The sequence below is a fragment of the Myotis myotis genome, unplaced genomic scaffold (genome assembly GCF_014108235.1).
Source record: "Myotis myotis isolate mMyoMyo1 unplaced genomic scaffold, mMyoMyo1.p scaffold_m19_p_7, whole genome shotgun sequence".
Classification (NCBI taxonomy): domain Eukaryota; kingdom Metazoa; phylum Chordata; class Mammalia; order Chiroptera; family Vespertilionidae; genus Myotis; species Myotis myotis.
The window spans coordinates 53,682,539-53,708,296 of record NW_023416379.1 but is presented as its reverse complement, the minus strand read 5'-3'; the positions used below and the strand labels follow the sequence as shown (position 1 = coordinate 53,708,296).

Sequence of the window (25,758 nt, the reverse complement as noted above, 5' to 3'; positions counted from 1 at the left end):
AGATTTGTTGTGTTGTTTTTTTACCAATAAGTAGAATTTCACTCTTACTATGTCTTCATAGCTGTGAGAAGAAAGTTTGTATTGTCTAGTGAGCTCTGAGACATGTAGATTAATATTCAGGCTAATGCGGGACAAAAGAGTGACATTTCTTAAATGAAAACTAGACCCTGGTGAGTTTTTTCATAAAGAATCTTTTCTCCTTCTTCTAAAGAGATCTTATTAATGCTCTAGCAACCTGAGCCCTCATCTGCATATCACAGAGAGGTAAAGCAAGGGAACCAGTGGGTGGATTTGAGCTATGTACACAGATGATTAAAGTATCTCAGCTTGGTCCACAGGCCACGTTCAGCCTTAGGCCAGGCTGAAAGGTATCTAAATATCTAAAACGTCACCAAAAACACTAGCTCTCCATTTCACTTCATGCTATGCAGGCCTCTGGATCCTGCAGGAGACGTGCTTTGGTTGCATAAGGAGAAGATTATAAGTAAAGTTTGCCAGTCAAGTGGTTTCTTAAGCAGTATCCATTTCTTAAGCTTGCTGGGAAAGGGCCTGACTCTGAGCACCATTAAGGAGTAGCAGACCAGGGTGTGGGAGGAAAGGAAGCCATGCTCATCCTTATGCTGTAGAAGATCTTGGTTACCAGGACCAGACAAGAGGTCTATTCCTTAACCCAAACCAGCTGGGTGCTGGGTTGTCCCCAAGGGCATCTGGGTGAAGCACAGAGCAGCCATATGTCATCCAGGCCTCTATCACGGGTGTGTCAGCTCCTCACTGCCCTTTTCGGTCTCACCCACCCACTCACTGTCTGATAGGCCCCTTAGCCACACCGGCTGGACCTGGCCGTCTCACTACCAGGAAGCCGTGTATGTTACTTAAGCCGGGATCACACTACCTACAAGCGCAATCAAAAAATGTTACCATTGTAGGATTTTTAGAACCACTTTCCTTATAATGACTTACATCTCCATGGACTTCATATTATGTGCTCAGAAACCAAAACACTCTCATTTCCTGCTATTAACACTGTAAATACAGACCTTCACTTAAATGTTCATTACTGATTATTCCTTGCTAAACACTGGTCTTATAAAATACCTGAAGGTCAATTTAGTAATACTTGACCCAGCCTCTTAAAGGCAGTGGTAGAGGTGGGGGAGGGTTCTGAATGCTCGTGGTCAGTATTTTTATCAACAAGATTATCTCAATGAACTCGATTTTAGAAACTGAATTCATGTACAAGAGTACAGCAAGTGGTACAGTTTACACTTCGTCACAGTTTTCTCACTTTATGACATTACGGTAACAGTTGCAGGATAGAAACACACACGTACACACATTTATATTCACACTCACACACAGTACAATTTTACTGATCCAGACAATAAATACTTCTTTTCAATTAAGAAAAAAAAATGAAGACTGTTGTTTGGCCATCCAGGCATAAAATCTACTTAAACCTGGAACACAAGGATACAATACTCTTCAAGTAAACAGCAATTGCACAGTGATAACAATATACATTAAGATTGACACATGCTGTCTTAAGAGGTCCAGTAATAGCTAAAGACTAAAGAAAGTCAGAGACGTCAGCCAAAAAAGTCAATATACCTTTCCCCCCTGTTATAATTGTAATCCATCACCCAAGAGAATAGCTTTAGTCCAGAAGATCATAAATGTCCTTGTATGAAAATGCAGAGCTAATAAATTTTTAAGTGTCACTGAATTCTGCTCAATACTTTGGAGAGTCTTCCAATTCTTCTTGTTGTATTAACAGAAAACAACAACAACCTTTATCATTATTTCCAATGTCAAATTTAAATAGAGATATTTGAAAAATATTAAGGTTTCTAAAGTTATATCATGGGCAATACTCTTTAAAAAAAGTGGTCTCGTTGGCATATACCCACTGCTTATATTCCACTGTTTTCATAAAATTCTACTTTTCAGTTTTGCTGAACTAGACAAATATAAACAACACATAGTAAACACCGGTACACATTTCACAGGACACAATACATTTTACAAAATAGCTCTACTTTAGTACTATAACTTGTAAAAATGGACAGCTCTGATACTGATGGACAAATACATTTCACATTATAATGAAAGTGGTGGTTACAAAGGCATTACTCATTTCATGGCGTTGTTCCAGTGGTACTTAGACTGCAAATTGTGTAGCAAAAGGCTTCCCTCCTGTTTCACTGACACTTTGAAGGACCTTCCAGTCACTTAAGCAACAGGCTTTCTTCACTGTAAATCCCTGGAGAACTGAGTTTGAGAATCTACACTATCAAAACATCAGCGAACAGACAACTGATCATGGTAACAATCACCTTTTCAGTGAGCACGATAAACTTAAAAAATATAACTGATGAGACGACAGACTCTTCTAGATTTTTAGCTTAAAAAAAAATAATTTCTTTTCCTGTGTTGCCCATGAGGCATCAGGCTCACACAGCCTCGGCAGACGTGTCTGTAGACACAGACATGGTCACCTTGGCGATCTTGACAGTGCTCTTGATGCAGCTCTCCGTGGCCCTGTGAGCACTGGCTGTGTTGTTTGCGTGTTTGTGCAGGCAGTCCGAGTCACCCATGCTGTTATCAAGGGGCTGCGCGGTGCCTTCACACGAGGGGAACATACTCCGGAACGCGTGTCTCAGGTCCTTGCTCCTCAGAGCATAGATGATGGGGTTCACGGTGGAATTCAGCAGGCAGAGCATACTGCAGAAGGCGAACACCGTCTTCACCAGCTTGTTCATCTTCCCAAAGAGATCATACACCATGATGGCAAGCAGAGGGCCCCAGCAGATGATCAAAACCACAAGGATCAGGACCAGGGTCTTGGCCAGCCTGATGTCCATGCGGGTTTGGTCCGGCCGAGTCACCTGCACCTTGCCGTCCTCCGACGTGTGAATGATGATGCTCTTCTGGGTGCCGCGCTGAATCATGCGGACCGCGTGGCTGTGAGCCTTCCAGAGAATGTACATGTATGCGTACACGATAAATAGCAGCAGCACACTGGTCACCCCGATCCAGAACATCAGATAGGTTTCATCGATGAGTGGGAAAATGTCTGAGCAAACCGATTGCAGTTTCTTGCAGTTCCAGCCCAGGAGAGGCAGCACAGCGATCACAATCGCGATGGTCCACATCAGGCAGAAGGCCACCACAGCCTTGGGCCTGGTGACGATTCTCTTATAGGCCAGGGGCCTATGAATAGATATGTATCTGTCGATGGCTGTGAGGAACAGGCTGCCAACCGAGGCCGTGAAGGAGGCTGTGACGCCGCCCAGTTTGAACAGAAAGACGTTGGGGCTATCTTTGCGGTGGAACACGTGGAAATCAACGAAGCTGTAGACGAAGATGACACTCCCCAGAAGGTCTGCCACCGCCAGGCTGCCGATGAAGTGGTAGGAAGGCCTGCAGCGGAGGCTGCGGGAGTGCAGGATGACGCAGAGCACCAGCAGGTTTTCCAGAACCGTGAAGGTGCCCAGCGTGAGGGACAGCACGGCGATGGCCAGCTGCTGGCTGGGGTTCAGGATCATGAAGCACTCCATGTCCATGAAGTTCTCCCCGCACTGAATGTTGTCATTCTCCTTGTAGGACGAAAGAGACTTGTTGTAAAATTCGGTAATGTTCACCTGGTCCGCTGGGACCAACTGAGGGCTATCTCCCGCAGTCATCTTTTCTTGGAAGGGACTGCCCCTGAAGGAAGTTAAAGGGAATTTCTGCGGGAAGTACCCTAATTTGGATGCCATGTCGCCTTTGATATCTTCGTACTGAATGTCATTCGATCCCACGTAGAGGAGGTCCGTGGTGATGGTGCGGAAGGTGGTGTCTGCAAGGCCATCTAGGATCGACTTCATACCCTCTGTCTTCTATTAGGCCAAACTCCAAAGGACTGAGAAAGAGGCTGGCAGCAGGGAATCCTAACAGGGAAAACAGATAAGCCGGATGGTGAGAAAACCAGAATTCAAACAAACGTCAATGAGTACCATCATGTTATTTCATTCCTGTCTCTGAATACAGGTAAAATCCTTGCCAGATTTGTCAACCAAATGGGTTAGTCACTTAGTTAAAGAAAAGCCACCCAGGAGTTGCTGATGTGGCATGCGCCAGAAACATGTTTCTTTCATTAGTTGAATTCTCTGGATATGCCACTGTGTGAGTCCTCTATGGAGCGCCAGGGTCTGAGGGTCAAGGGAAGAACATGTGCTTGGGTGTGGTGTGCACTTCACAGTCGGGTCAGGAAGTGTTTACCACCTGGCTTCTACAGCCACACACACACACGCACACACACACAAGTGGTATCTGATGTTCCTGAAGACTTTAATCACCTTGTCACACAGGTAAGACTGGATGTGCAAGACACCCAAAGAACGAGACAGTGTGGAATCAGAGACTGAGCTGCGTGGTCTGTGTGTTGAATGTAAAGGGGGAGGAAGAAACTGCTGGACCAAAAGGAAGAAGTGGTCGTGCAGGAAAACCTGGGTCCCAGTCCTGGCTCTAGCAGGCAAGTCTCTTCGCTTAGTGGTGACATTTGGACTGAGCCATGGCTGAGAAAAACTTCTAAAATCTACACCAACCAAGGAAAATGTCACAGAGGGCTAACATTCACTGGGGCTCATGAGAAGAGCAAGACTTTTTTTAAATCCTCACTCAAGAATATATTTTTATTTATTTTAGAGAGAGGAAAGTAGGGAGAGAGAGAGAGAGAAAGAGAGAGAGAAAGAGAGAGAGAGAGAGAGAAAGAGAGATCGATCACCTGCCTGTCCTACACACCTGATTGGGTATCAAATCTGAAACCTAGATATGTGTCCTGACCTGGAATTGAACCCGAAACCTTTTGGTGAATGGGACAACACTCCAACCAACTGAGTCACCCAGCCAGAGCAAGACCAAGATATGTATTGCCAGAGAGGAGTGATAATGGACAGTGCTTCCTGGCTGTGTCCCCCACGAGTGGTGTGATGCCACAAGCACACTGAATACAAGAGTCAGGTCTCATCATTCTAGGCTTCTCGTGTGGATGGCCCTAGAAATAAGGATGACTGAGAGAACAGGCCAAATTGTAAGGGCTCTTCAATTCTAAGCTAAGCAACTGGGTTTTATCCTATCTAATAAAAGAGAAACATGGTAATTGGCGTACGACCGCTACCCTTCCCATTGGCTAATCAGGGCGAAATGCAAATTAACTGCCAGCCAAGATGGCGGCCGGCAGCCAGGCAGCTTGAAACTAACATGAGGCTTGCTTGCTTCAGTGACGGAGGAAACCAACGTTCCCCGCCTGCCTTGCCGGCCTCTGAGCCTGCAGTTTAAGAAACATAGTTACAAATATAGAAGCTAAAAAAAACCCCAGGAACCTGCTTTCAGCGAGTCCGGGATCTCAGAGCTGGAGTTGATACAGAGTTTCGATTATAGAACCTAAACAAACCAGATACCTACTTTCAGCAGCTGAGGCCTCAGAGCTGGAGCCAGAGCTAAAGCTGGCCCAGAATAAAAAAAAAGAAAGAAAAAAAGGAGCAGTTGGGAGCTTCAGTCCCAGCCTGAAAACAGCCCTCAGCCCCTCACCCAGACTGGCCAGGCACCCCAGTGGGGACCCCCACCCTGATCCAGGACACCCTTCAGGGCAAACCAGCCAGCCCCCACCCATGCACCAGGCCTCTATTCTATATAGTAAAAGGGTAATATGCCTCCCAGCACCTGCCGGGAGCCAGTCCATCTTTGCTGTTTCAAAGGACCTGGCATATATGGCATACTGTTCTTAATATGTTTGCTCACCTTCTTGGCACTATGTGTTTTAACCAAGGTCTCTGAGAAAGGTTGTTTCCCCAGGTAGGGATTTTCCCCTGAAGTTAGGGAGGGAATAAAACCCCTCAACTAAGTGCCAGGCGGGTAATTAATCACTTTAACTACGAACAATCATGCTTAAGCTACATAATCTTTACTCCCTGGGATGGAGATAAGAAACGCCCTAACCTTTGTAATAGAGATTGATAGGATTGAATCAACTGGTATAAATACAGATGTAACAAGACAGCAAGACACAGAACTTAGAATACAGAACTTAGAACACAGAACTTAGAACACAGAAGTTAGAACACAGAACTTAGAAGACAGAACTTAGAAGACAGAACCTACACAGAACCTAGAGACAGAAGAACTTCGCTGGAGAGAACATGGCAAAAGATCCTGGACAGAAACTGGCCACAGAACCTAGAGACGGAACCTAGCGAGAGAACCTGGCTGAAGAACCTAGAGACAGAACCTGGCTACAGAACCTGGATAGAATATGGCAAAAGAACCTGACTAGAAACTGGTGACTGAACCTGGCTGGAGAACCTGGACAGAACCTGGCTGGAGAACCTAGTAAGGGAACATGGCTACAGAACCTGGCTGGAGAACCTAGCAAGAGAACATGGACACAGAGCCTGGCTGGAGATCCTGAACCAGAACTTCGCTGGAGATCCAGACCAGAACTTGGCTGGAGATTCTGGCTAGAGATCCTGGCTAGGCTGCTGATCAACTGAACGCTGTCTCTGTGTCATTCCTTCTTTGCCGACTCCATCCACACCTTTGGGGACCCCTGGACCTGCTGGGGCTGGACCCCGGCAAGCACCGGGATCAGCGGAGCCGCGAGGCCTCCCGGCACCGGGATCAGCGTGACAGGGGGCAGCGCCCAAACCCCCTGATCGCCTGTGGCTCTGTGTGTGACAGGGGGCAGGGCCACAGCCTCTTTATCGGCCCTGCTCTGTTCATGACAGGGGAAGGCGCCCCAACCCCCTGATCGGCCCTGCTCTGTGCCTGATAGGGGGAGCTCCCAAACTCCCTGATCACCCTGTGACTCTGTGTGTGACAGGGTGCGGTGCCCCAACCCCCCATCCCACAGGCCCTGCTCTGTGTGTGACGGGGTAGAGGCATAACCTCCCCAAAGGCCCTGCCCTCAGTGTGACAGTGGCGGCGCCCCAACCCCCTGATCCGCCCTGCTCTGTGTGTGACAGGGGGTGGTGCCCCAACTCCCCTATCGGCCCTACTCTGTGAGTGACAGGGGGGAGCTCCCCAACCCCCTGATTGGCCCTGCTTTGTGCGTGACAGGGGGTGGCGCGCAACCTCCCCATCGACTCTGCCTTGAGTGTGACAGGGGGCGGTGCCCCAACCCCCTAATCGGCCCTACCCTGAGCGTGACTGAGGGTGGCATTGCAACCTCCCGATCCGCCCTGCTCTGTGCATGACAGGGGGCGGCGCCCCAACTCCCCAATCGGCCCTGCTCTGAGCCCAACCAGGGGCTGCACCTAGGGATTAGGCCTGCCCTCTGCCACCCGGGAGCAGGCCTAAGCCAGCAGGTCATTATCTCCCGAGGGGTCCCAGACTGCGAGAAGGCACAGGCCGGGTTGAGGGACCCCTCCTCCCCCCCGAGTGCACAAATTTTTGTGCACCAGGCCTCTAGTTTTAAAATAAACAGCCAGAGAATTGATTTTACTATTTATAAAGGCTTGTTTAAAATGTGGCTATTAGGCTCATTAGCTTATAAAAAAACTAGGGGCCTGGTGCACGAAATTTGTGCACTGGGTGGTGGGGGGGGGAGTGTCCCTCAGCCCAGCCTGCCCCCTCTCACATACTGGGAGCCCTCAGGCGTTGACCCCCATCACCCTCCAATCGCAGGATCGGCCCCCAGCCCAGGCCTGATGCCTCTGGCCCAGGCGTCAGGCCTGGTTAGGGGACCCCCAAACCCCTCCGATTGCTGGCTCTGCCCCTTGCCCAGGCCTGATGCCTCGGCCAGAGGCGTAGACCCCAATCACCCTCCGATTGCCTGATCGGCCCCTTGCCCAGGCCTGACGCCTCCACCAGAGGTGTCAGGCTTGGACAGGGGACCCCCATCTCCCCCTGATCACTGGCTCTGACCCCCGCCCAAGCTTGAGGCCTCTGGCCCAGGAATCATGCCTGGGCAGGGGACCCCCATCTCCCTCTGATCGCTTGCTCCACCCCCCGCCCAAGCCTGATGCCTCTGACCCAGGCTTCAGGCCTGGGCAAAAGGACCATCATATCCCCCCAATCCCCGGCTCCGCCCCCAACCCAGGCCTGATGCCTCTGGCCCAGGCATCAGGCCTGGGCAGGGGACCCCCAGCCCCCCGCCCAGGCCTGATGCCTCGGCCAGAGGAGTTGACCCTCATCACCCTCCGATCACCAATCATCGGATCGGCCCCTTGACCAGGCCTGAGGCCTCCGGCAGAGGTGTCAGGCCTGGGCAGGGGACCCCCAGCTCCCTGCGGTTGCAGGCTCCGCCCCTGCCCCTGCAGGACGCCTCTGGCTGAGGCATCCGGCCCGGGCAGTGGGGACCCGCAGCTGCAGCGGCCCCGCGATCGTGGGCTCCGCTTTAGGCCCAGGCAAGGGACCCCTAGCTCCCGGGACTGCCAGCTTCAACTGTGCCCAGCTCCCATCGCTGGCTCCACCCCTACTTCCTGCTATCACTGGCCAGGGCGGCAAAGGTGCCTGATTCTCCGATCATGGCTGGGGGGCAGGGCAAAGGCGGCCCCCCCCCCGGCTCTTAGCTCCCCCCTGGGTTTCCGATCACTGTCAGTGGCAGGGGGCTTCTTCCTGCTTTCCCTTTCGCCTCCCTGCATTGTGCCTACATATGCAAATTAACTGCCATCTTGTTGGCAGTTAATTTGCATATAGCCCTGATTAGCCAATGAAAAGGGTAGCGTCGTATGCCATTACCATTTTTCTCTTTTATTAGTGTAGATTAGAAGTAGTGAGTGATATCTATAATAATCAAAATAATCACAAAAACCAATATTTATTTACTGATTCCAACCAGTCAAGGCACTACTAATGGAGAGAACACTGAGTTAGGAGTTACACAGACCAAGTGTTAGTGTCAGACCCGTGTTAGTCTTTCAAAACTTCAGTATTTCTTCTGTAAAATAGGAAGGAGGAGGAGGTGGAAGCCTAAATCATAGAATTGTGTTGAAACTTAAATATATTTTTTATATATATTTTATTGATTTTTTAACAGCGAGGAAGGGAGAGGGATAGAGAGTTAGAAACATTGATGGGAGAGAAACATCGATCAGCTGCCTCTCGCACAACCTCCACTGGGGATGCGCTCGCAACCGAGGTACATGCCCTTGACTGGAATCGAACCCTGGACCCTTCAGTCCACAGGCCGACGCTCTATCCACTGAGCTAAACCGGTTAGGGCGAAACTTAAATATTTTAAAGAACATTTAACATAGTGCCTGGCACAAAATTTAACTCTTCAATATTAATTATTATCATTACTTAGTACTATGGCTCTCAGCCTTATTTATTAATTATATATCAAGATAATATCTAATTGCCCTATGATCTAATTGCCCTAATTGAATCATAGGCTGTTTATTCAATTTTTATTTCTGTCTCAGCACTTAAGGCACAAAGAAAATAGAAAATATACACAGGGGTAAAGGAAGAGGAGTATGTCTATTTGTATATTCCAGGCATTTGAGAGATTCTTCATTTATTCTACCATTAAATTGTCATTACAACTCTATCAGGTGCTTATTTATAACTCCCATTTCACAGACAAGGAAATGGAGGCCAATTGGATGATAAGCTGTCCAGAATATGAAAAGTTTGTAGCTGAACCCATGTCTTTCAGACACCAGAGTTGCTGGTTTTGGTAGTTTTAAGGATTAACGGTAACTAGGAGAAAGCCGTTTTTGCGTCTTATATTCAAGCCTTCCAGCTTCTTACCAACACAAAATTGAGGCATTTTGTCAGTCCATTGTAATTAACACTACCTCCTACTAAATCACTATTTTCTATCTTAGCATCTTGTAAAATCTGCCTACTGGCATGGCCTCAAGGACTACAGTCAGTATTTGGAAGAACTATAAAGTGAAGAAAAAGGATCACAGATCTTATTTCCATAATGCAAAACCCGTGTGCTGTGATTTACTCTAGGCTAAAATCACCATATTTGTCACCACAATTTCCCATTTTAATGCAACCAAGCACTTTCATCAAAACAAATTATCTAGATAAAATGAGTTAGATACAAAGTAATTTCTATCCAAAACAGTCCAACTTTAATTAAAGAATACAGTTAAAAAATACACATGAATATTGTGCAGTTCAAGGATCTTGGTAATATCCAAATACCACAGTGCCCCGGCTATTTTAAGTTAATGGGATCGTGGCAGGAAAACTGTTCTCTGCATTTCAGTAATTCTTGCTTTTATTTCTACATTTGGATTATTACAGTAATTTTCACCTGCTCATTTTTTTGCACTGTGAGTTTTCTTTGAGAGTTCATTAGTAATAGAGTTTATGCTTTGGGGGATGTGGCTGCCATTAATTTTGTTTTTGTTTGCTACTGGGAAAATCATAATTGGAAATTTCTAGCAAGATGCATAGTAGATGTACCTATTAAAAAAGCAGTTGTTTTTATTGCAGTTATAGTAAAAGATTGACTGAAAAATATATCGGGGATTTTCCTTGAATTCTACTTAAGTAAACCAACATGTTCTAATAATTCAAGCTATAAGTCATGCATTTATAATAATAAGAATATTTTAATGCAATATATCTATTATTTTTTAACTTCAATTTTTAAAAAATATATTTTATTGATTTTTTTTTTTACAGAGCGGAAGGGAGATGGATAGAGAGTTAGAAACATTGATGAGAGAGAAACATCGATCAGCTGCCTCCTGCACACCCCTTACTGAGGATGTGCCCGCAACCAAGGTACATGCCCTTGACTGGAATCGAACCTGGGAACTTTCAGTCTGCAGGCCGATGCTCTATCCACTGAGCCAAACCAGTTACAGCTTAACTTCAATTTTTTAGAATACCACCACCAGTTCTTTTAATCCATCTCTCTATATGCACACCTGCCTCTCCATTAATCCTCCCCCCAAAATTTATACAACTATCAAGCTATGGTATCATCCAAGAAATTTTATATTATGGCAGCAGCATGAGTTTTTTTTTAAGTCTACCAAAGTCTATATCTTTGTATATCTTTGTTTCTATCACCATTAAGGATAGAAGAAATCTGTATTCTGATTAGGGTGAGCATCAAGAAAGTCCTCAAAACAAGACTACAAATAGCATTTTTTCCATATCAGTATCACTTAATAGCAGGTTATTTTATTCTTCACTACCCAGCTGGAGACCTTATATGTTTCAGAGAGACATTTCAACATTTTAGATATTATCACTGTTGTATCCAGAGTCAAAATCCCTGCAGTTCTGGCCTGTACAGCATCTCTGGGGGTACAGACACTAAGCAGCATTTGCTTCCCGCAGGTTGTCCTGTCCAGGAAGGCAGAAAAGCCACTGGGAACATCAGAAGGGTTGTTGCTCCCAATATAGTTACAGACTGTACCAGCTCACCAGGCTCTTTCTCCAAATTTCTAAGTTTATAAATGCTTTAAGGAGACAATGCCAAGCTCATTGTATCTAAATTGACAGGAGCCCAGGATACCAAATGCAGAAGTGCCAGGCCCTGGCTTAATCCTGTTTTTTCCCTACCTTTTGCTGGTTGTGTTGTTCTGCTTGGCTAGCCTCAGAGAAGTCTTGTGAAGGGTTCAAGAGAACAAAGGTGCCAGTGGATATATTTGTTTATTTTCCATTCACTTCTGGGAACAAGTCTGGTTTCTACTAATTTGATCAAGAAAAATAACTTGCTAATGTATTTCTTTAAAGTTAATAGGGAAATTTTTAGTTGACTCATAATTGCATTATGTCTAAGCCAAGTCTTCAATATACATGGGTACTCTCACAGGCCAACATCATAACTCAATGAGTATTTCTGCTACAGCTGAGTGGGTAAGTAAGTCTGTTCTAACCATTAGAATTGGAATTATTAAAGTAGTTTGGTAAGTTATTGCATCATCTTCTATAGCAATGAGAAATAAAGGACTGACTTAATTATCCTGATAATTTAGGCAAAAATACGCAATCCCTCTTCTTTGTATTAATGTCAGCTCCTTCTCCCATATATAAAAGAAAATTCCATTATGCTTGTAATGCTCAGTTGGTTCTCAAAGCTTTAGCTTTTCTTTCTTTCTTTTTTTTTAACATAGACGTTATTAATCAGCACTATTTTCTCTGGTCTATTCTTGCTAATAAAACGAGTGTTAGACTTTTCATAAATATATATCAATTATATAAGCTAAACAGACATTAAGATCTTATAGGGCTATATTTATTTTCAAATTTGATCTGAAGTATGCTTAATCATTTAACATTTAAAGGCTTGCTAAAACAAAGAGTTTTATGGCTCAAGAAACTAAGCCACACCAGATAAGTACTCACTAGTAGGTGATGATGCCACAAGAAGAGCCTATCACACAGGCAAATAATTGATATAAAGAGAATAATTTGCTGACTTTTATAACTAATTCCACTTACCATTTAATTTTGCTCTGCTATTTTGATGTTTCCCACTGATATGTGCCTTTGCTTTTTCCCCTCCAGAGAGAAACCTTTTCTACATAAACTATAAAGAAAATAATTAAGCATAATTGAAGCAGCCTTTCCTTGAAATAGAACATATAAAGTTTTTAATTCCGTAGAAGCCTGGTTCACATATAAAACACTCCATAGGATTGTCTTTAACTTGCATATGAGGTCTAGTCATTAAAAGTCAGAAGCAATATATTATTCTGATCTGTAATGTGTATAGAACCCAGCAGATAATCTTTACAGTCCATTACCAAGGACAGCAATAATTTTGAATGTGCTGCATGTTGTCCAAATGGTGCAGCATACTTTTCAAGTTTCCTCATTCATTCTTCAATAAGGGCTATTTTCTCTTTGAATCCATGAGCATACATATTAAATCCAACTAAAAACAAAGTCTTGATTTTCCATGTTCCCATCTCAAAAAATTTGAGTGCTTTAAATGCACAGCAGAGAAAATTCGAATTCCCAAATATTTCAACGAGAAACATTTGAATGTTTACGTGCCAGGCATTGTGCTAGACATAAATATTACTTTTGTTTAATATTTACATAAAATAGGTGCTATTACAATCCCCATTGTACATATGAGAAAACTAAGAGGTGAAGTGCTTTGTCCAAGGTCTCCAACTAGAGGAGCAGAGCTAAAACTTCAGCCAGCTGTGCAAAATTCAAAGTGCCTGTTCTTAACTCTGAGGCCCAAGAATCATTTAATAAGACACGCTTCTTTCCATTTCTTAGGAAGCGGGAAGAATTGATTTGGGGAAAAGGAAGTGATAAATAGTACATGATAATTTTACATAGTGAACAACTAAAATCTGGAGGCATGATCTGCCAACTGCAAAAAGGATGCCTATGGCACTTGCAAATCTTCCTTGCTCTGTGGTCTTTAGGAACAAAGTATGCCAATTAACCATCTATAATAATAAAAGCATAATATGCTAATTAGACCAGATGTCCTTCCAGACATCCTTCCACACAACCTTCTGGATGAAGCCACGGCTGCGAGGGAAGCCAGGGTCCCAGATGCCAGAGGGAAGCTGGTGCCAGCAGCAGTGGGAAAGAAGGCCTACTCTTGCATGAATTTCGTGCATCGGGCCTCTAGTAAGCTATAAATACCAACCCTGGATTAGCATCTTATCTGCAGTGACTATTGGCAAGTAAATAAAATCTAATTTGTTATTGCCACTATTATTTTTTAATTAGGTAGGTTTATGTTTTCTTCATTAATCAATTATAAGGACTGTGGATGGTAATGACAGTTTTCACAACACCAAGTGAGGAATGAAGAGGGCACCTTCTTTAGGTCTGAATGAGCCATGACTGTTGTTAGTAAACAAGCTTTAAACATTCATTATTTTTATAGAGAAATTCAAACTCATTGGAAATTGCTTAACTTCCCACCTTGAGCAGTATAATTTCCTTAGACCCAGAGTGAAGGTGGCTCTCCATGGCTAGTTCATAAGATCTTGGCTAGAATCAGGCAGAAGAAATTCTGTAAACCATAGCAGGGCTCCAACAAGAGAGTGTCTGTGACAACTCTTGGTGCCCAAAGGGCAGAGAGCTGTTACCACAGCAATGTGGTTGATGGATATAAAGTTAAAGGCCCTAAGATGCTTCATTGAACACATATTTATTGTGTGTGTTCTCTGTGCCTAGTATTGTATACATTGTACATCTGGTATCATACCTGTGTAATGAATATGGGTCAAGGAAGCAATGGGAATGATTGTCCATCCTACCTCATCCCATCAAATAAAGCCCACCCATCGGTCCTTCTACAATGACAGAGTAGAGTTGTATATGAATATATGTAATAGGCATATGATACTTCATCTTCAAAGAGTACTGGGTTGTATAAATCCCCTTCCTATAAATGCTTTGAGGGTTTTTCCCAAAGAGAGATGATGGGCACTGCTGAGTCATCCTATAGCATTCTTTCTTGTTTCTAAACCCTTCAGATGACGACCCTTGATGGTAGAGCCCTGTCTTATATGGCCTTATATGTCCTCTGCCTGGCACAAGGTAAGTACTCAATACATATTCACTAAATGAATATTGGTGTGCACTGGCAACATGGCAGATATATCTTAGTAGAATGGCTTTTAACTGTGGATACTTTTCCTTGGCATAAAGTCAGTTGGTCATTAGAGAATTAAACCTAAGTCTTGGTCTCAAATTTCCATCTGAAAGAAAATGCCCAAATATAAAAGTTACATAAAAGGCATGAACAATGATTTATTCCAGGATCTTTTAGCTCAGTATCAAATAGTTATATTGGCAGTAAGTGGAGGTTATGCTCAAAGATCTGATAATTACTTTTTGTTCTTACTCTTGTTTAGCCCAGGTATATATTATGAACTACAATGTTTATCCACATAACAATGATATATAAAGAAATATTTGTGACATGCACAACTCTAAACAAATCCTACTTATACACTGTTGACCTTTAAAAACAATATATGGAATTATTATTATAATGAACTTTTTCCTTTCCTCAAAAGCTTGCTGTTATGCATCGCTCTTTCCCACATGGGTTTCTCCATGTGCAAGTGTTCTTTAAAGATTTGTCGAGAGAAGTTATGTGAAAATTCAACCACTAGATGGAGTGGCTTTTATAAGCCCTCAGCAATAAATTTGTTATTCTGTTCAGGACATACTTCTTGCTTTGGTTGAGCAATTCCTCCTCCTGCTACATCATTTTATGCATTTTACTATTAAATTAATTAAAACATAAACAAGAAAATCTGTTATTGAGGGTTAAAATGTGTTATTACTACTGCCTAGAAAAATGAAATTTCAAATTGCTTTTGTGAGGCAAAAGGACATTGAGAAAACTTAATACATTAATAAAAATTAATTGTGAATATTTGGAATTCTGCACCAAGAAAGTAATTAAGAATGAGTAAAGGAAAGTAGTTCTACTGAAAATAAATGGTATGTTTATGCCGAGATATGGTTAAAAGAAGCGAATGTCTCACAAGCCCAAAATCAATTCTAATAACAAACTCAACTCATTTCTACTTTATGAAACATTTAGCTTTCCAATTTTCAAATATGAAATCACCAACAAAGGTTATAACTCTGTGATGAAAAAGAATGGAAAATTATCTTCTATTATTACAGGGTCTAAATTGGAATCTTTCACAAGAGAAGAGAATATTTGTTCAAATACTCATACAAATTGAGGATATAGTAGCTTTCTAAACAATTCCATTTCCTTCCCATCTTTTCTCACTAGAATAATTTTAAATAAGTGTTTATTGATGTGTAAATTCAGAGTTCCATTCAGACATGATTTTTAAATGTAGGTATTAATGTATCACCTTCTTAAGTTGAAATGTTAAATAAAAAGTTTTCAGTGTGTGCTAACAATGAAAGGTATAAACAGAGAAATATGCTTTCAAGATGCAAATAATTATGTAAAATAGAACTTGAAGAAATAAGCTTCAGTAAAGATGCAAAATATGCTTTGCAAATACAGTTATGATTAAGAAGGAAGTATTCTAACTGGATGCAAGTGCAGAATTTTTATGCTACTGAAACCATGAGGTAGTTCTATTGTACTTATTCAAGGTCAAATCCTTCCTAGGTTTGCATGATGCGATTATGCAATTTTGTATGGGGCTGAGTAACTGAAAGGATTCAGAAAAAATAACATGAAGATAAAGAATTAGGAAACAAGACAGGCGAGAACAGGCTGGGAAATTCCAGTGTACAAAAACAATCTGAGAAGTTCCACAGTGGTTGTTAGTGCATAGGGAGTTATTTTATAGTCAGTGACTCTCTAAGGGTCATCTGTCTCCAGAAGCTTGAGCATCACTTAGGGACTTAAGAGAAATGCAAATTCCCAGGGTATACCTCAGACCTACAGAAACAGAAACTACAGGGCTGGGATGCATCTGTGTTTTAGCAAGGCCGCCAGGAGATTCTAACACACTCTATAGTTTAAGAGCCATTGTGAAAGATTATGGCTATGAAAAAGACTGAGGGGGGAGGGGGAAAGAAGAATGGAGGTTAGATAGCAAGAAAGGCTAATCTATGAGTGGTTTTAGATCATTGAAATGGATTGCTAAGGGAGCCTTCTTTCATGATAAAGTAGACTTTCACAGGTATTTTAATTGAATTTATTGGGGTGACATTGGTAAATAAAATTATGTAGGTTTCAGGTGTAGCGTTCTATAGTACATCATCCTGTACCTTGTATTGTGTGTTCACCTCCTGAAGTTAAGCCTCCTCCCATCACCATTTATCCCCTCTTACCCTCTACTATTTCCTCCAACCCCTTTCCCTCTAGTAATCACCATGCTGTTGTCTGTGTGTCTGAGTTTATTTATTGTGTTCTTTTTTGCTTAATCCCTTCACCTTTTTTCACCCAGTCCCCAGCCCCGCTTCCCCCTGACAGCTGTCAGTCTGTTCTCAGTATCTATGAGTCTGATTCTATTTTGTTTGTTAGTTTGTTTTGTTTATTAGATTCCATAGATAAGTGAAATCATATGGTAGTTGTCTTTCTCTGTCTGACTTAATTCATTTAGCATAATACTCTCCAAATCCATCCAGACTATCGTGAAAGGTAAGATTTCCTGCCTTTTTTTTTTTTTATAGCTGAGTAGTATTCCATTGAGTAAATGTACCACAGTTTATTTATCCACTCATCTACTGATGGGCACTTAGGCTATTTCTAAATCTTGGCTATTGTAAATAGCACTGCAATGAAACACAGGTGTGCATATATTCTTTCGGGATTGTTAGGATATAGTATTTCCAGAAGTGGGATTGCAGGGTCATAAAGCAGTTCTATTTTTTTAAATTTTAAGGAAGCTCCATACTATTTTCTACAGCGGCTGCGCCAATCTGCATTCCACCAATGCTGCACAAGGGTTCCTCTTTCTCCACATTCTCACCAACACTTGTTTGTTGATTTACTGATGAAAGCCATTCTGACAGATATGAGGTGGTATCTCACGGTGGTTTTAACGTGCATTTCTGTGGTGATGAGTGATGCTGAGCATTTTTTCAAGTTTACTGACTCTCTATATGTCCTCTCTGGAGAAGTGTATTCAGATCCTTTGCCCATTTTTTAATTGAATTGTGTGGGGGTTTTTGGTGCTGAGTTTTTATAAGTTTTTTATTAATTTCAGAAATTAATCCCTTATCAGATTTATCATTAGCAAATATGTTCTTCCATTCAGTGGGCTGTCTTTTCATTTTGTTGATGGTTTCCTTTGCTGTGCAAATCTTTGTAGTTTGTTCTAGTCCCATTTGTTTCCCTTGCCCAAGGAAATATATCAGAAAAAAATACTGCTACAAGAAATGTATGAGATTTTACTGCCTATGTTTTCTTTTAGGATTTCTATGGTTTCAAGTCTAACATTTAAGTCTTTAATCCATTTTGAGTTTATTCTTATGTATGGTGTAAGGTGGAGGTCTACTTTCATTTTTTTTTTTTTTTTGCACGTACCTGTCCAGTTTTCCCAACAGTATTTATAGAATAGACTGCCTTTACCTCATTGTATGTTTTTGCCTCCTTCACCAAATATTAATTGACCATAAAGATGTGGGTTTATTTCTGGGTTCTCTATTCTGCTCTATTGATCGAATATGTCTGTTTTAATGCCAGCACCATGCTGTTTTAGGAACCACAAAAGACCCCAAATAGCCACAGCCATCTTGAAAAAGAAGAATCAAGTTGGAGAAATCAGGCTACCTGATATCAAACTATACTACAAGGCCACAGTAAACTCACTGATCTTTAAAACCAAGGCCTTTCTATTTGACTGGAATAGAATAATGTAGTCTATCCTGAACATAAGCACAAGTGGGGAGCCTCTCAGCCTGCAATTCAGGGCTTCTCTATGCTGTTTCAGGAAACTTACTGTTACATATCTTGTCCAGCAAAGAAAAGTGGCTTCAAGATATAATATTTAAGTACCCAGTATGCAGACATAAATTAAGAACTCAACACCATTTTCTCCTAATTCTATTGGCAAAGACTATGTAAAGTTTTATAACACTGCTGAACACCATTGGGAGGGAACCCATGGTTCCTGTGCATAAAAGAACAGGGAAAAAGCAAAAGTAGTTAGCATTCCAGCTGGGTTTTTTTTAAAGATGGAAATATCTCTGTTTCTGTTCTTCTTTTCCCAGAACCATAAAATAATGTATCACAGGAGATGAACCCAGAAAACGACAAACTGAAATGGAAATTTTGCAGGAGGCTCAAGTAATGCAAATTACCTTACAGAATTATCCTGGTAATTATGCAATTTACACTGCTTATAGATGGCAAGTATCTTACAAAAATATCTACCAGTTATAAATATATGGAAATGTATCCCAAAGCACTAAAATATATGACTCTGGGCAGACTGTTCTCTCTCTCTGATTATTTCATCAATAAAAAATGGACCATTGGTTACTCAAAGTTAGTTTCCATAGCTGAGGACTGAAACCATTCAAAGATTTCCTTTTTCTTTATTTGTAAGAATTTAGATATAATTTCCAAAAGCAGCTGTACATTTTCCAAAGTCAAATTCTCACACATGCAAAAGATACAGAATTCTTTGGATGATTTCTTGCTTACTTTGGTTATGTGTTGTTTAGTTTTGGTCTTTCTCGACATGCATATTGCTTGCTCACCACAACTTACATCAAAACTGGAGAAAACATTTAAAAATTCTGGTAGCAATGCACTAAAATGAGTTGAAAATCTTATCCATTTAACAACCTACACCGGAATAAACCAAAATACACAGATCGTAATGGCATTAAATTAAGTCTCTTTTGTAAAGAATACATAAAATTGATTTATTTTTAAATATAGCTGAGTTAAAAGCAAGCAAGACTGACAAAGGTATACTATCTATAATGGTGGCTCACTTGCTGTATTAAAAACATCGTTTTTAGCCTCCTGACCAACAGAAATCAATGTTATAAGTTTCTTGGTACAAATGTCCACATGTGAAAGTAGAATTTTGTTTTTTAAAAAACATAATGGAATTTATCACCAACTTAAATGTGAAACTCCTTGTAACTTAATTCATAGAAATCATATTGATTCCAATTTTATTCTCTAAATATATGGTCTAAAAGAACAAATGAAGAAATGATGAAGGAAAGAGGGGAACCCTCCCATTTAAACTTAAACTTTGACAAATGTTGTTTCCTAATTATATGTTATTTTAATTATATTTAAATATACTACTGACATACACAGTTTGTGAAAGCACTTGCCAGTATATTCAACTATCACAACAGATTGCCTGGCACATCTTTGAAAAATGCCTCTGCTTTTCTTTAAAAAGCAATAGCATGGAATTTGCTAGTAGGAATAAAAAATAGCTACTACACTATCAAATTCAGGTAACTATACTGCACTTTATCGCCTGAAATTAAGAAACAATTTAAAATGCTATTCAGAATTGATAATGGTGGTAAGGAATCAAGCCAAAGAGATCAAATTTCTATTCAACGAATCCAAACGCTAAACAATTATGAATGTAAATTATAGTAGAAAAATAAGACATTAGGTAATAAAAGATTGTACTCTGAGGGAAAAATGATTTGCCATCTGTGTTAGGCAAAAGGGGAACTTACATCCCTTGTTGCATTCAAAAAATACAAAATCGACTTTACGAATCTTACTAAAAAATACAGAATATAATGCAATCGCACAGTGGGTTAAAAAGAGTTAGCTAAAAAACATTGATTCCTACCTGACTCATCTCAACTCACATATTCAAAAACAAAAGAACACAAAACAAACAAAGAACAACTTTGAAAGCTTTCCTAAAGTGCAGGTGTGAGAATGTTACCAGCTGGGGCTAAAACAGAATTCATAGTATTCTGGAACAACTACTATGACTCTGCCAGGCCCATTTGCTCAGGTTTGGTGAATAAAATCCTTCCGTTAAAAGCCTATACAAACACAACTATGAACCTCAAGAAGTCCATGGTCACTAAGTTATGCAATTCACCTGTCCAAACGAAACTTTTAAATTGGAGGACATCCCAACATTACACATCAATAATCTATATGGAAAATCTCAATGAAAGCTAGATCAAAATGTTTGTAATTGCAATTGTCCTATAAAAACTATTATAATGAAATGTAATATTTCTTTTTTTTTTTTTAATGAGATACCCTGTTCATTGAAGAAATATGACCTAGGAAAACTTTTGGCAAATATTTTATGTTATGAACTAGAAGTTCACAGTGATTACTTTATATAATAGTTTTAACCTATTATTCCTGATATGTCCTAGCTTACCTATTACCCATGAAGGCCTGATTGAGAGAGAAGTTCATCTAACATCAAACCACTTGAATAGTACCAAGAGGTAGACACTGGAAAACCACTGGACATAATCCTCCCTTTCTCAGGTCTCACAAATTTCCTACAGCTGTAACTTACTTATGACAGCATTATCATTTTTATATTATCATGTTAATGTGCATTTTGTGATGTAGTAATAACTTTGTATATTTTCTTCCAGCTTTCCTTCAACTTTCTTCCCCAAAATAAAAAAAAAAGTCAGCAAGACTGGTAAAATGTGGTTATGCCCATCCTGGCATCTTTGCAAGATTCTTAGAACACATGGGACTGAAACACTATCCCACTATGGGGGAAAATAAGAACAGCCTTGTTTTGATTCAAGGTGGATAGTTCCCGTGGCCTTGAGTCTTCAATGCCCATCTGCACAGCTTCCCTAAATTTGGACACTTCCCCAAATCTATAATATTTTTTTAAAACCTAAATTATATGTTCAAATATAAAAAGAAAAGTGTCTGACTTTCTTTTGGTCTAGATATACATCTATGAAAAAGTTTGTTCATACCTACGCAAAAAAGTGTGTTGATATATCCAGTCACCTAAATTATGCAGTGTCCATATTCTGGATGAGATTTATCCTTTCTTTTAGTCTAGAGTATATCTGAGAGAAATCTGAGTTGATCTGTAATTGTTATAAAGTTAATCTGATCTAATTAATGGCTATCAAAACATTTAATAGCAATTCAGTGGCAAAGTGGTGAATCCCCCCTCCCCTCAAAAACAGCATTCAGGCAGTTATAATACAAATTTAACATTATTAAAGAACAGGATTAGGAAAGAGTTGGAGATTCAGGAGGGAAATATGAAGTTAAGTGCATCAATTGGTTTTGATTTCTTTAACTTCACTACCAATCTTCAGTCAAGAAAAGAAAAATTAGCAGAGCTTGCTGTCCCTCACAATGTAGATGTACATACACTATATAAGCCTGGTCCCAGCAGTTTTTCAAACACTACTGGGTCCAGGTTGTTTCAGAGTCAAAAACAGAATTATAAATTACTTAAACCCAATGTTGGTTTTATTCTACTTGGTTGGTTCAATTAGAAAATGATGACTACAAAAACAGAAGAGCCAGACTTACACTGGTGAAGACACCATCCTGTTTTACAGGGATGAAAGTTCTCCTCTGTGTTCATCACACAATTGAGACAACATAATTACCCCCTGGAACAACAGGCAGCAACCCAAAGACTAGGCTCCATCTTACTGACCAAATTCATGACGCTATAACCGAATCTCATTTTCTTCATCATGTGTTGTTAGGGATTTCCAAATTCAATATATTACTTTTTTTTTTTTTTTTTTTTTTTTTTTTTTTTTTGCAGCATTCCTGGAGAGCTAATTATGAGAAATAATCCCCTTCCTTATTAGGCCAACTATTTTCTGGAAAGAAACATTTGGTAAGCGTGGTGAACTATAACTGCTGTTTCATTTCATAATAGTTAATTCTTATACATCCAAGTATTTCAATTCTAAATCCAAGCACTCATATGCCAGACAACCAAGGAGCCTGTCTAAATTTCCTAGTGGTTCATGTTAATTCGGAGTCAACGCAGAGAAGAGGAGAATGTCACACCATTGTTTTGAAAGAGTTTTCCAGGCTTTGCCTTAGTAATTAATAAGCTGACACTGCATACTAAACACTTATCAACACTAATCAATGGGGCTGCTTCTTTCTTCAGAAAACAGGTAAACCAATCCAAGGGGTTTTCTTTTGGAATAGACTGAAATATGCCACACATATAGTGGCTCTTCCGGAGAATTTTATTCCCAGCAGTTTCATCTTGGTAACACTTAACAATTTCACTATTTTAACATTTTGAAATGCCAAAAAGAACACATTGATCCAGCAGCTAGGCTTATTAGAGAAGAACAATCTCACAGGCGAGACGGGGAGGCTCGCAGTCCACTGGGAAAAGGGTAACAGAAAAAGACAGAAAACAGCGGATAACAAACAAAGCCCAGCACTACTCCAATGTGAGATCGCATTTTCACCAGAATGGAAAACTTCATACACCAATGTACATACTATCACCTATGGTTTATTGAAGGGACTAGGCATAACATTCTTTTTGTATGCACATCTACTGCTGCTGTCTGTTACAAGGGGGGTGGGGGGCATGAGATCTAATTTGTCTTCCTAATAAGGAGTATGCAAGGATAGTCATTTCATCTTTGAAAGGTCAGAACTGAACTGAGCACCCCCCCTCACCCCCCCCCCCCCCCCCCTGCCCTAGCATCATTGTACCCCTATGGAGACTTAGGAACACAATGAGACTTCTCCCTATCAGACACTTGATACATACCTTTGCCAAGACTGCTCCTTGCCTGGAGTGAGGACATCTTTGGAATAAAAAGAGTCCTTTTACAGTAAGTTCTTTTGATAACCTAAAATGGATTAGTTTTTTTAAAACCATGTCCATCCTCAAGCCTCCTGCCCAACTATGGTAACTGCTGTTGTGCCTACGAATAACTGCCTACACTATGCAACGTTTGAAATTCTGGAGGTGCCTCGATACTGTTCACGTATGGATATAATCAGAAAATAATTTGTCTCACTTAAGAAACTATACGTGGCTTTTTATTTTGATAAAATTGCTATAACTGAGTTAGGAGAGTGGGGGATGGGGATCAAGAGAAATCAATCAGTCTATCTTCCTGGTAAACTGTCAGCAGGGTGGGATTAGAAAAGCAACACTTTAAATCAGATAAAGTCCTATGGGAACCTTAAAGGTTGGTTGCTCCGAGCTTCTCAATATTCTGCAAAATAGATTGATGGCAGTGGGCATCCCACTGATGTTCAATGTCCACTCCATTTCTGCTAAGAAATTACATTTCCCCCATTGTTCAAAATATATTATCTTGGTAATAAAAATGAGAAGTTATGAGACCCACAGAAATATCTTTTAACATCTTTAAGCCAGTATATCTAGTCTAATCTTTTATTGTTTTAAATGCCAGAGTATGCTTAATGTATCAAGAAAACAACAACAAAGGCAAGAATAACACTTTTTTTTTTTTTTAGAAAAAAGAGATGAGAGACAAAATGATTAATAGGTGACTAATTTTTTTCTCATCTGTTCAATTTAAAACTAAAATTAGATATATGCATGTTGCTTCTAAACTTTCAAATGACCAAATGACAGTTTCTCATGTCTATCACAGCAAACACATTTGCTTCAGGAGGTGATCCTTTTATGGTTCTGAGCCTTAGCAAGACATGTCTTTTAAAAGCACATCAACTTTTTTCAGCTAATGGCCACTTCTGAGTTAAATGGTTCCATCAGCATTCAAATTTAGATATTAGTTACATGCCCATTTATTTTCCCTCAAAGAAGAGTGGCTCCTGCAGCTACACATTTTCCTGTATAAAAAGTTCATTATTTGACATACATTTCTTTACATGACATCTAATAATTTACTTTAGACGGTTTCTGGGTTTGATGCTGAGATGGATGTATTTCTCTGGGAAGACTTAGTTGCTGATACGGTTTATAGCCATTAAGCACCAACTCAAGCGCCTGTTTTTCAAACATGCACAATTACACATTTTCCACAAACAGACATCAGTGCACACAGAGAGCCAGGTGCACACACATTCAGGAACTCGTAAATGGTAGAAACCTCCAGAAGTAGCACGGACCACAGGTAACAGGCGGGGGCTACACGGCGAAGTAAACACGAACGCACGATTCGCTCACGCGGAATAAGAACTCTAGGATGGACCTTGGGGACCACACAGGTCAGTCCCCAGGGGGAGGGAAGAGGGAAAAGTATTTCCAAATGAAAGTCTGCCAGGTCTTACCCTTCGCATCCCCTGGTCCTCGGATGGGCAGCTCCCTGGGCACCTCTCGCCCAGCGCAGGGACTGCTTCTCCGCTAGAACGGAACGTCCCCCCACGGAGGGCTCTGCAGGGAGCGGAGGCGCCCCGCCCGGGCCAGGGGGCGGCACTGGCGCCGCGGGAGCCTAGAGGAGGCGGAGGCGGAAAAGAAGTGCAGAAGGATGGGGTGGCCGCGGGAGTAGCGGGAGGGAGGCGGCGCCGGCGCTGGGATGCCAAGGGGTGGGGTGGAGCGGGACGTGCCTCAGTCCGTCGGTCAGTAAGTCAGTCGGTCCGCGCTACCCGCGCGCTGGTGTCCCCAGCCTGCAGCGCCCGCAAGTGACAAGGATCGGGACTGGAGCCCCCTCCGCCCGCGAGCCTTGCCCCTTCCCCGGGCGCTGCACGGGTCCTCCCGCTCGCCCAGCCTGGCGCGGCGTGGGGCCGCCCGTCTCCGCCGGTCCGGGTGCGCGGCGCCTCCCCAGCTCGCGCGGTCCCTGCCTCTCCCTCCGCTCGCGCGCTGTCTCTGGCTCCCTCGCGATCCAGTCCCATTTATGAGGCGCGGTCCCATCACGTGTTAATGAGCCTTTGTCCTGCCCCGGCAGCGACGGCGGCACGGACCCCGCCGAGGGAACTGCGCGGGGAGGGACCGGCGCGGCGCGGCGCCAGCGGCTCCAAACTTTGCTGCCGCGGGGGACTCTCCTGGGAGCCCGCCCCGGGGCCAGAGAGTACGAGCCCCTCTGACCCGAGTCACCTGCTTCTCTTCCTCCTCTTCCTCCTCCTCCGCCGCGGTCCCAGGGGCCCCCACTTCCATGACCTGGCTCTGCTCCCAGATACCCTCACATCCCGGCCGAGCTGGGGAGAGGCTGGTGCCCGCGCCGCCCCCCGACCTTGGGGCCATCCATCACGCAGCCCTGGCTGTGCGCAACACCAGCACCTTGCGCGGGGGTCACGTCTGGGGCGGCTGGATGAGCCGGAAGGGAAAGGGGAGCGAGAAGGGAGAGGCCGAGGGCGCCCCGGACCCGGGGGGGCTGCTTGGAGCCCCCGACCAACTGCGCCAGGTCGCCCCCGCCGCGGGCAGCGCCAGCCGGGCCCCGTGCAAGCGAAACCTGGGGACCGGGCCGCGCAGCTCCCGAGCCGCTCGCTACCTGGCGGCG

General features: G+C 42.3%; 1 protein-coding gene across 2 annotated transcripts; it reads right to left on the bottom strand.

Annotated features, from left to right (window-relative positions):
- Window positions 1-1,342: 1,342 nt before the first annotated feature.
- Window positions 1,343-25,758, bottom strand: CNR1 (cannabinoid receptor 1). Of its 2 annotated transcripts, none has more exons than XM_036318287.1 (2): window positions 25,356-25,758; window positions 1,343-3,929 (listed from the first exon to the last, which is right to left on the bottom strand). In XM_036318287.1, exon 2 carries the CDS (start codon window positions 3,864-3,866, stop codon window positions 2,451-2,453), a length of 1,416 nt encoding a protein of 471 aa, XP_036174180.1. In that variant the 5' UTR covers window positions 3,867-3,929; window positions 25,356-25,758; the 3' UTR covers window positions 1,343-2,450. The 2 variants fall into 2 exon arrangements, with proteins under 2 accessions (XP_036174180.1, XP_036174178.1); XM_036318285.1 differs by lacking the exon at window positions 25,356-25,758 and adding an exon at window positions 24,593-25,344.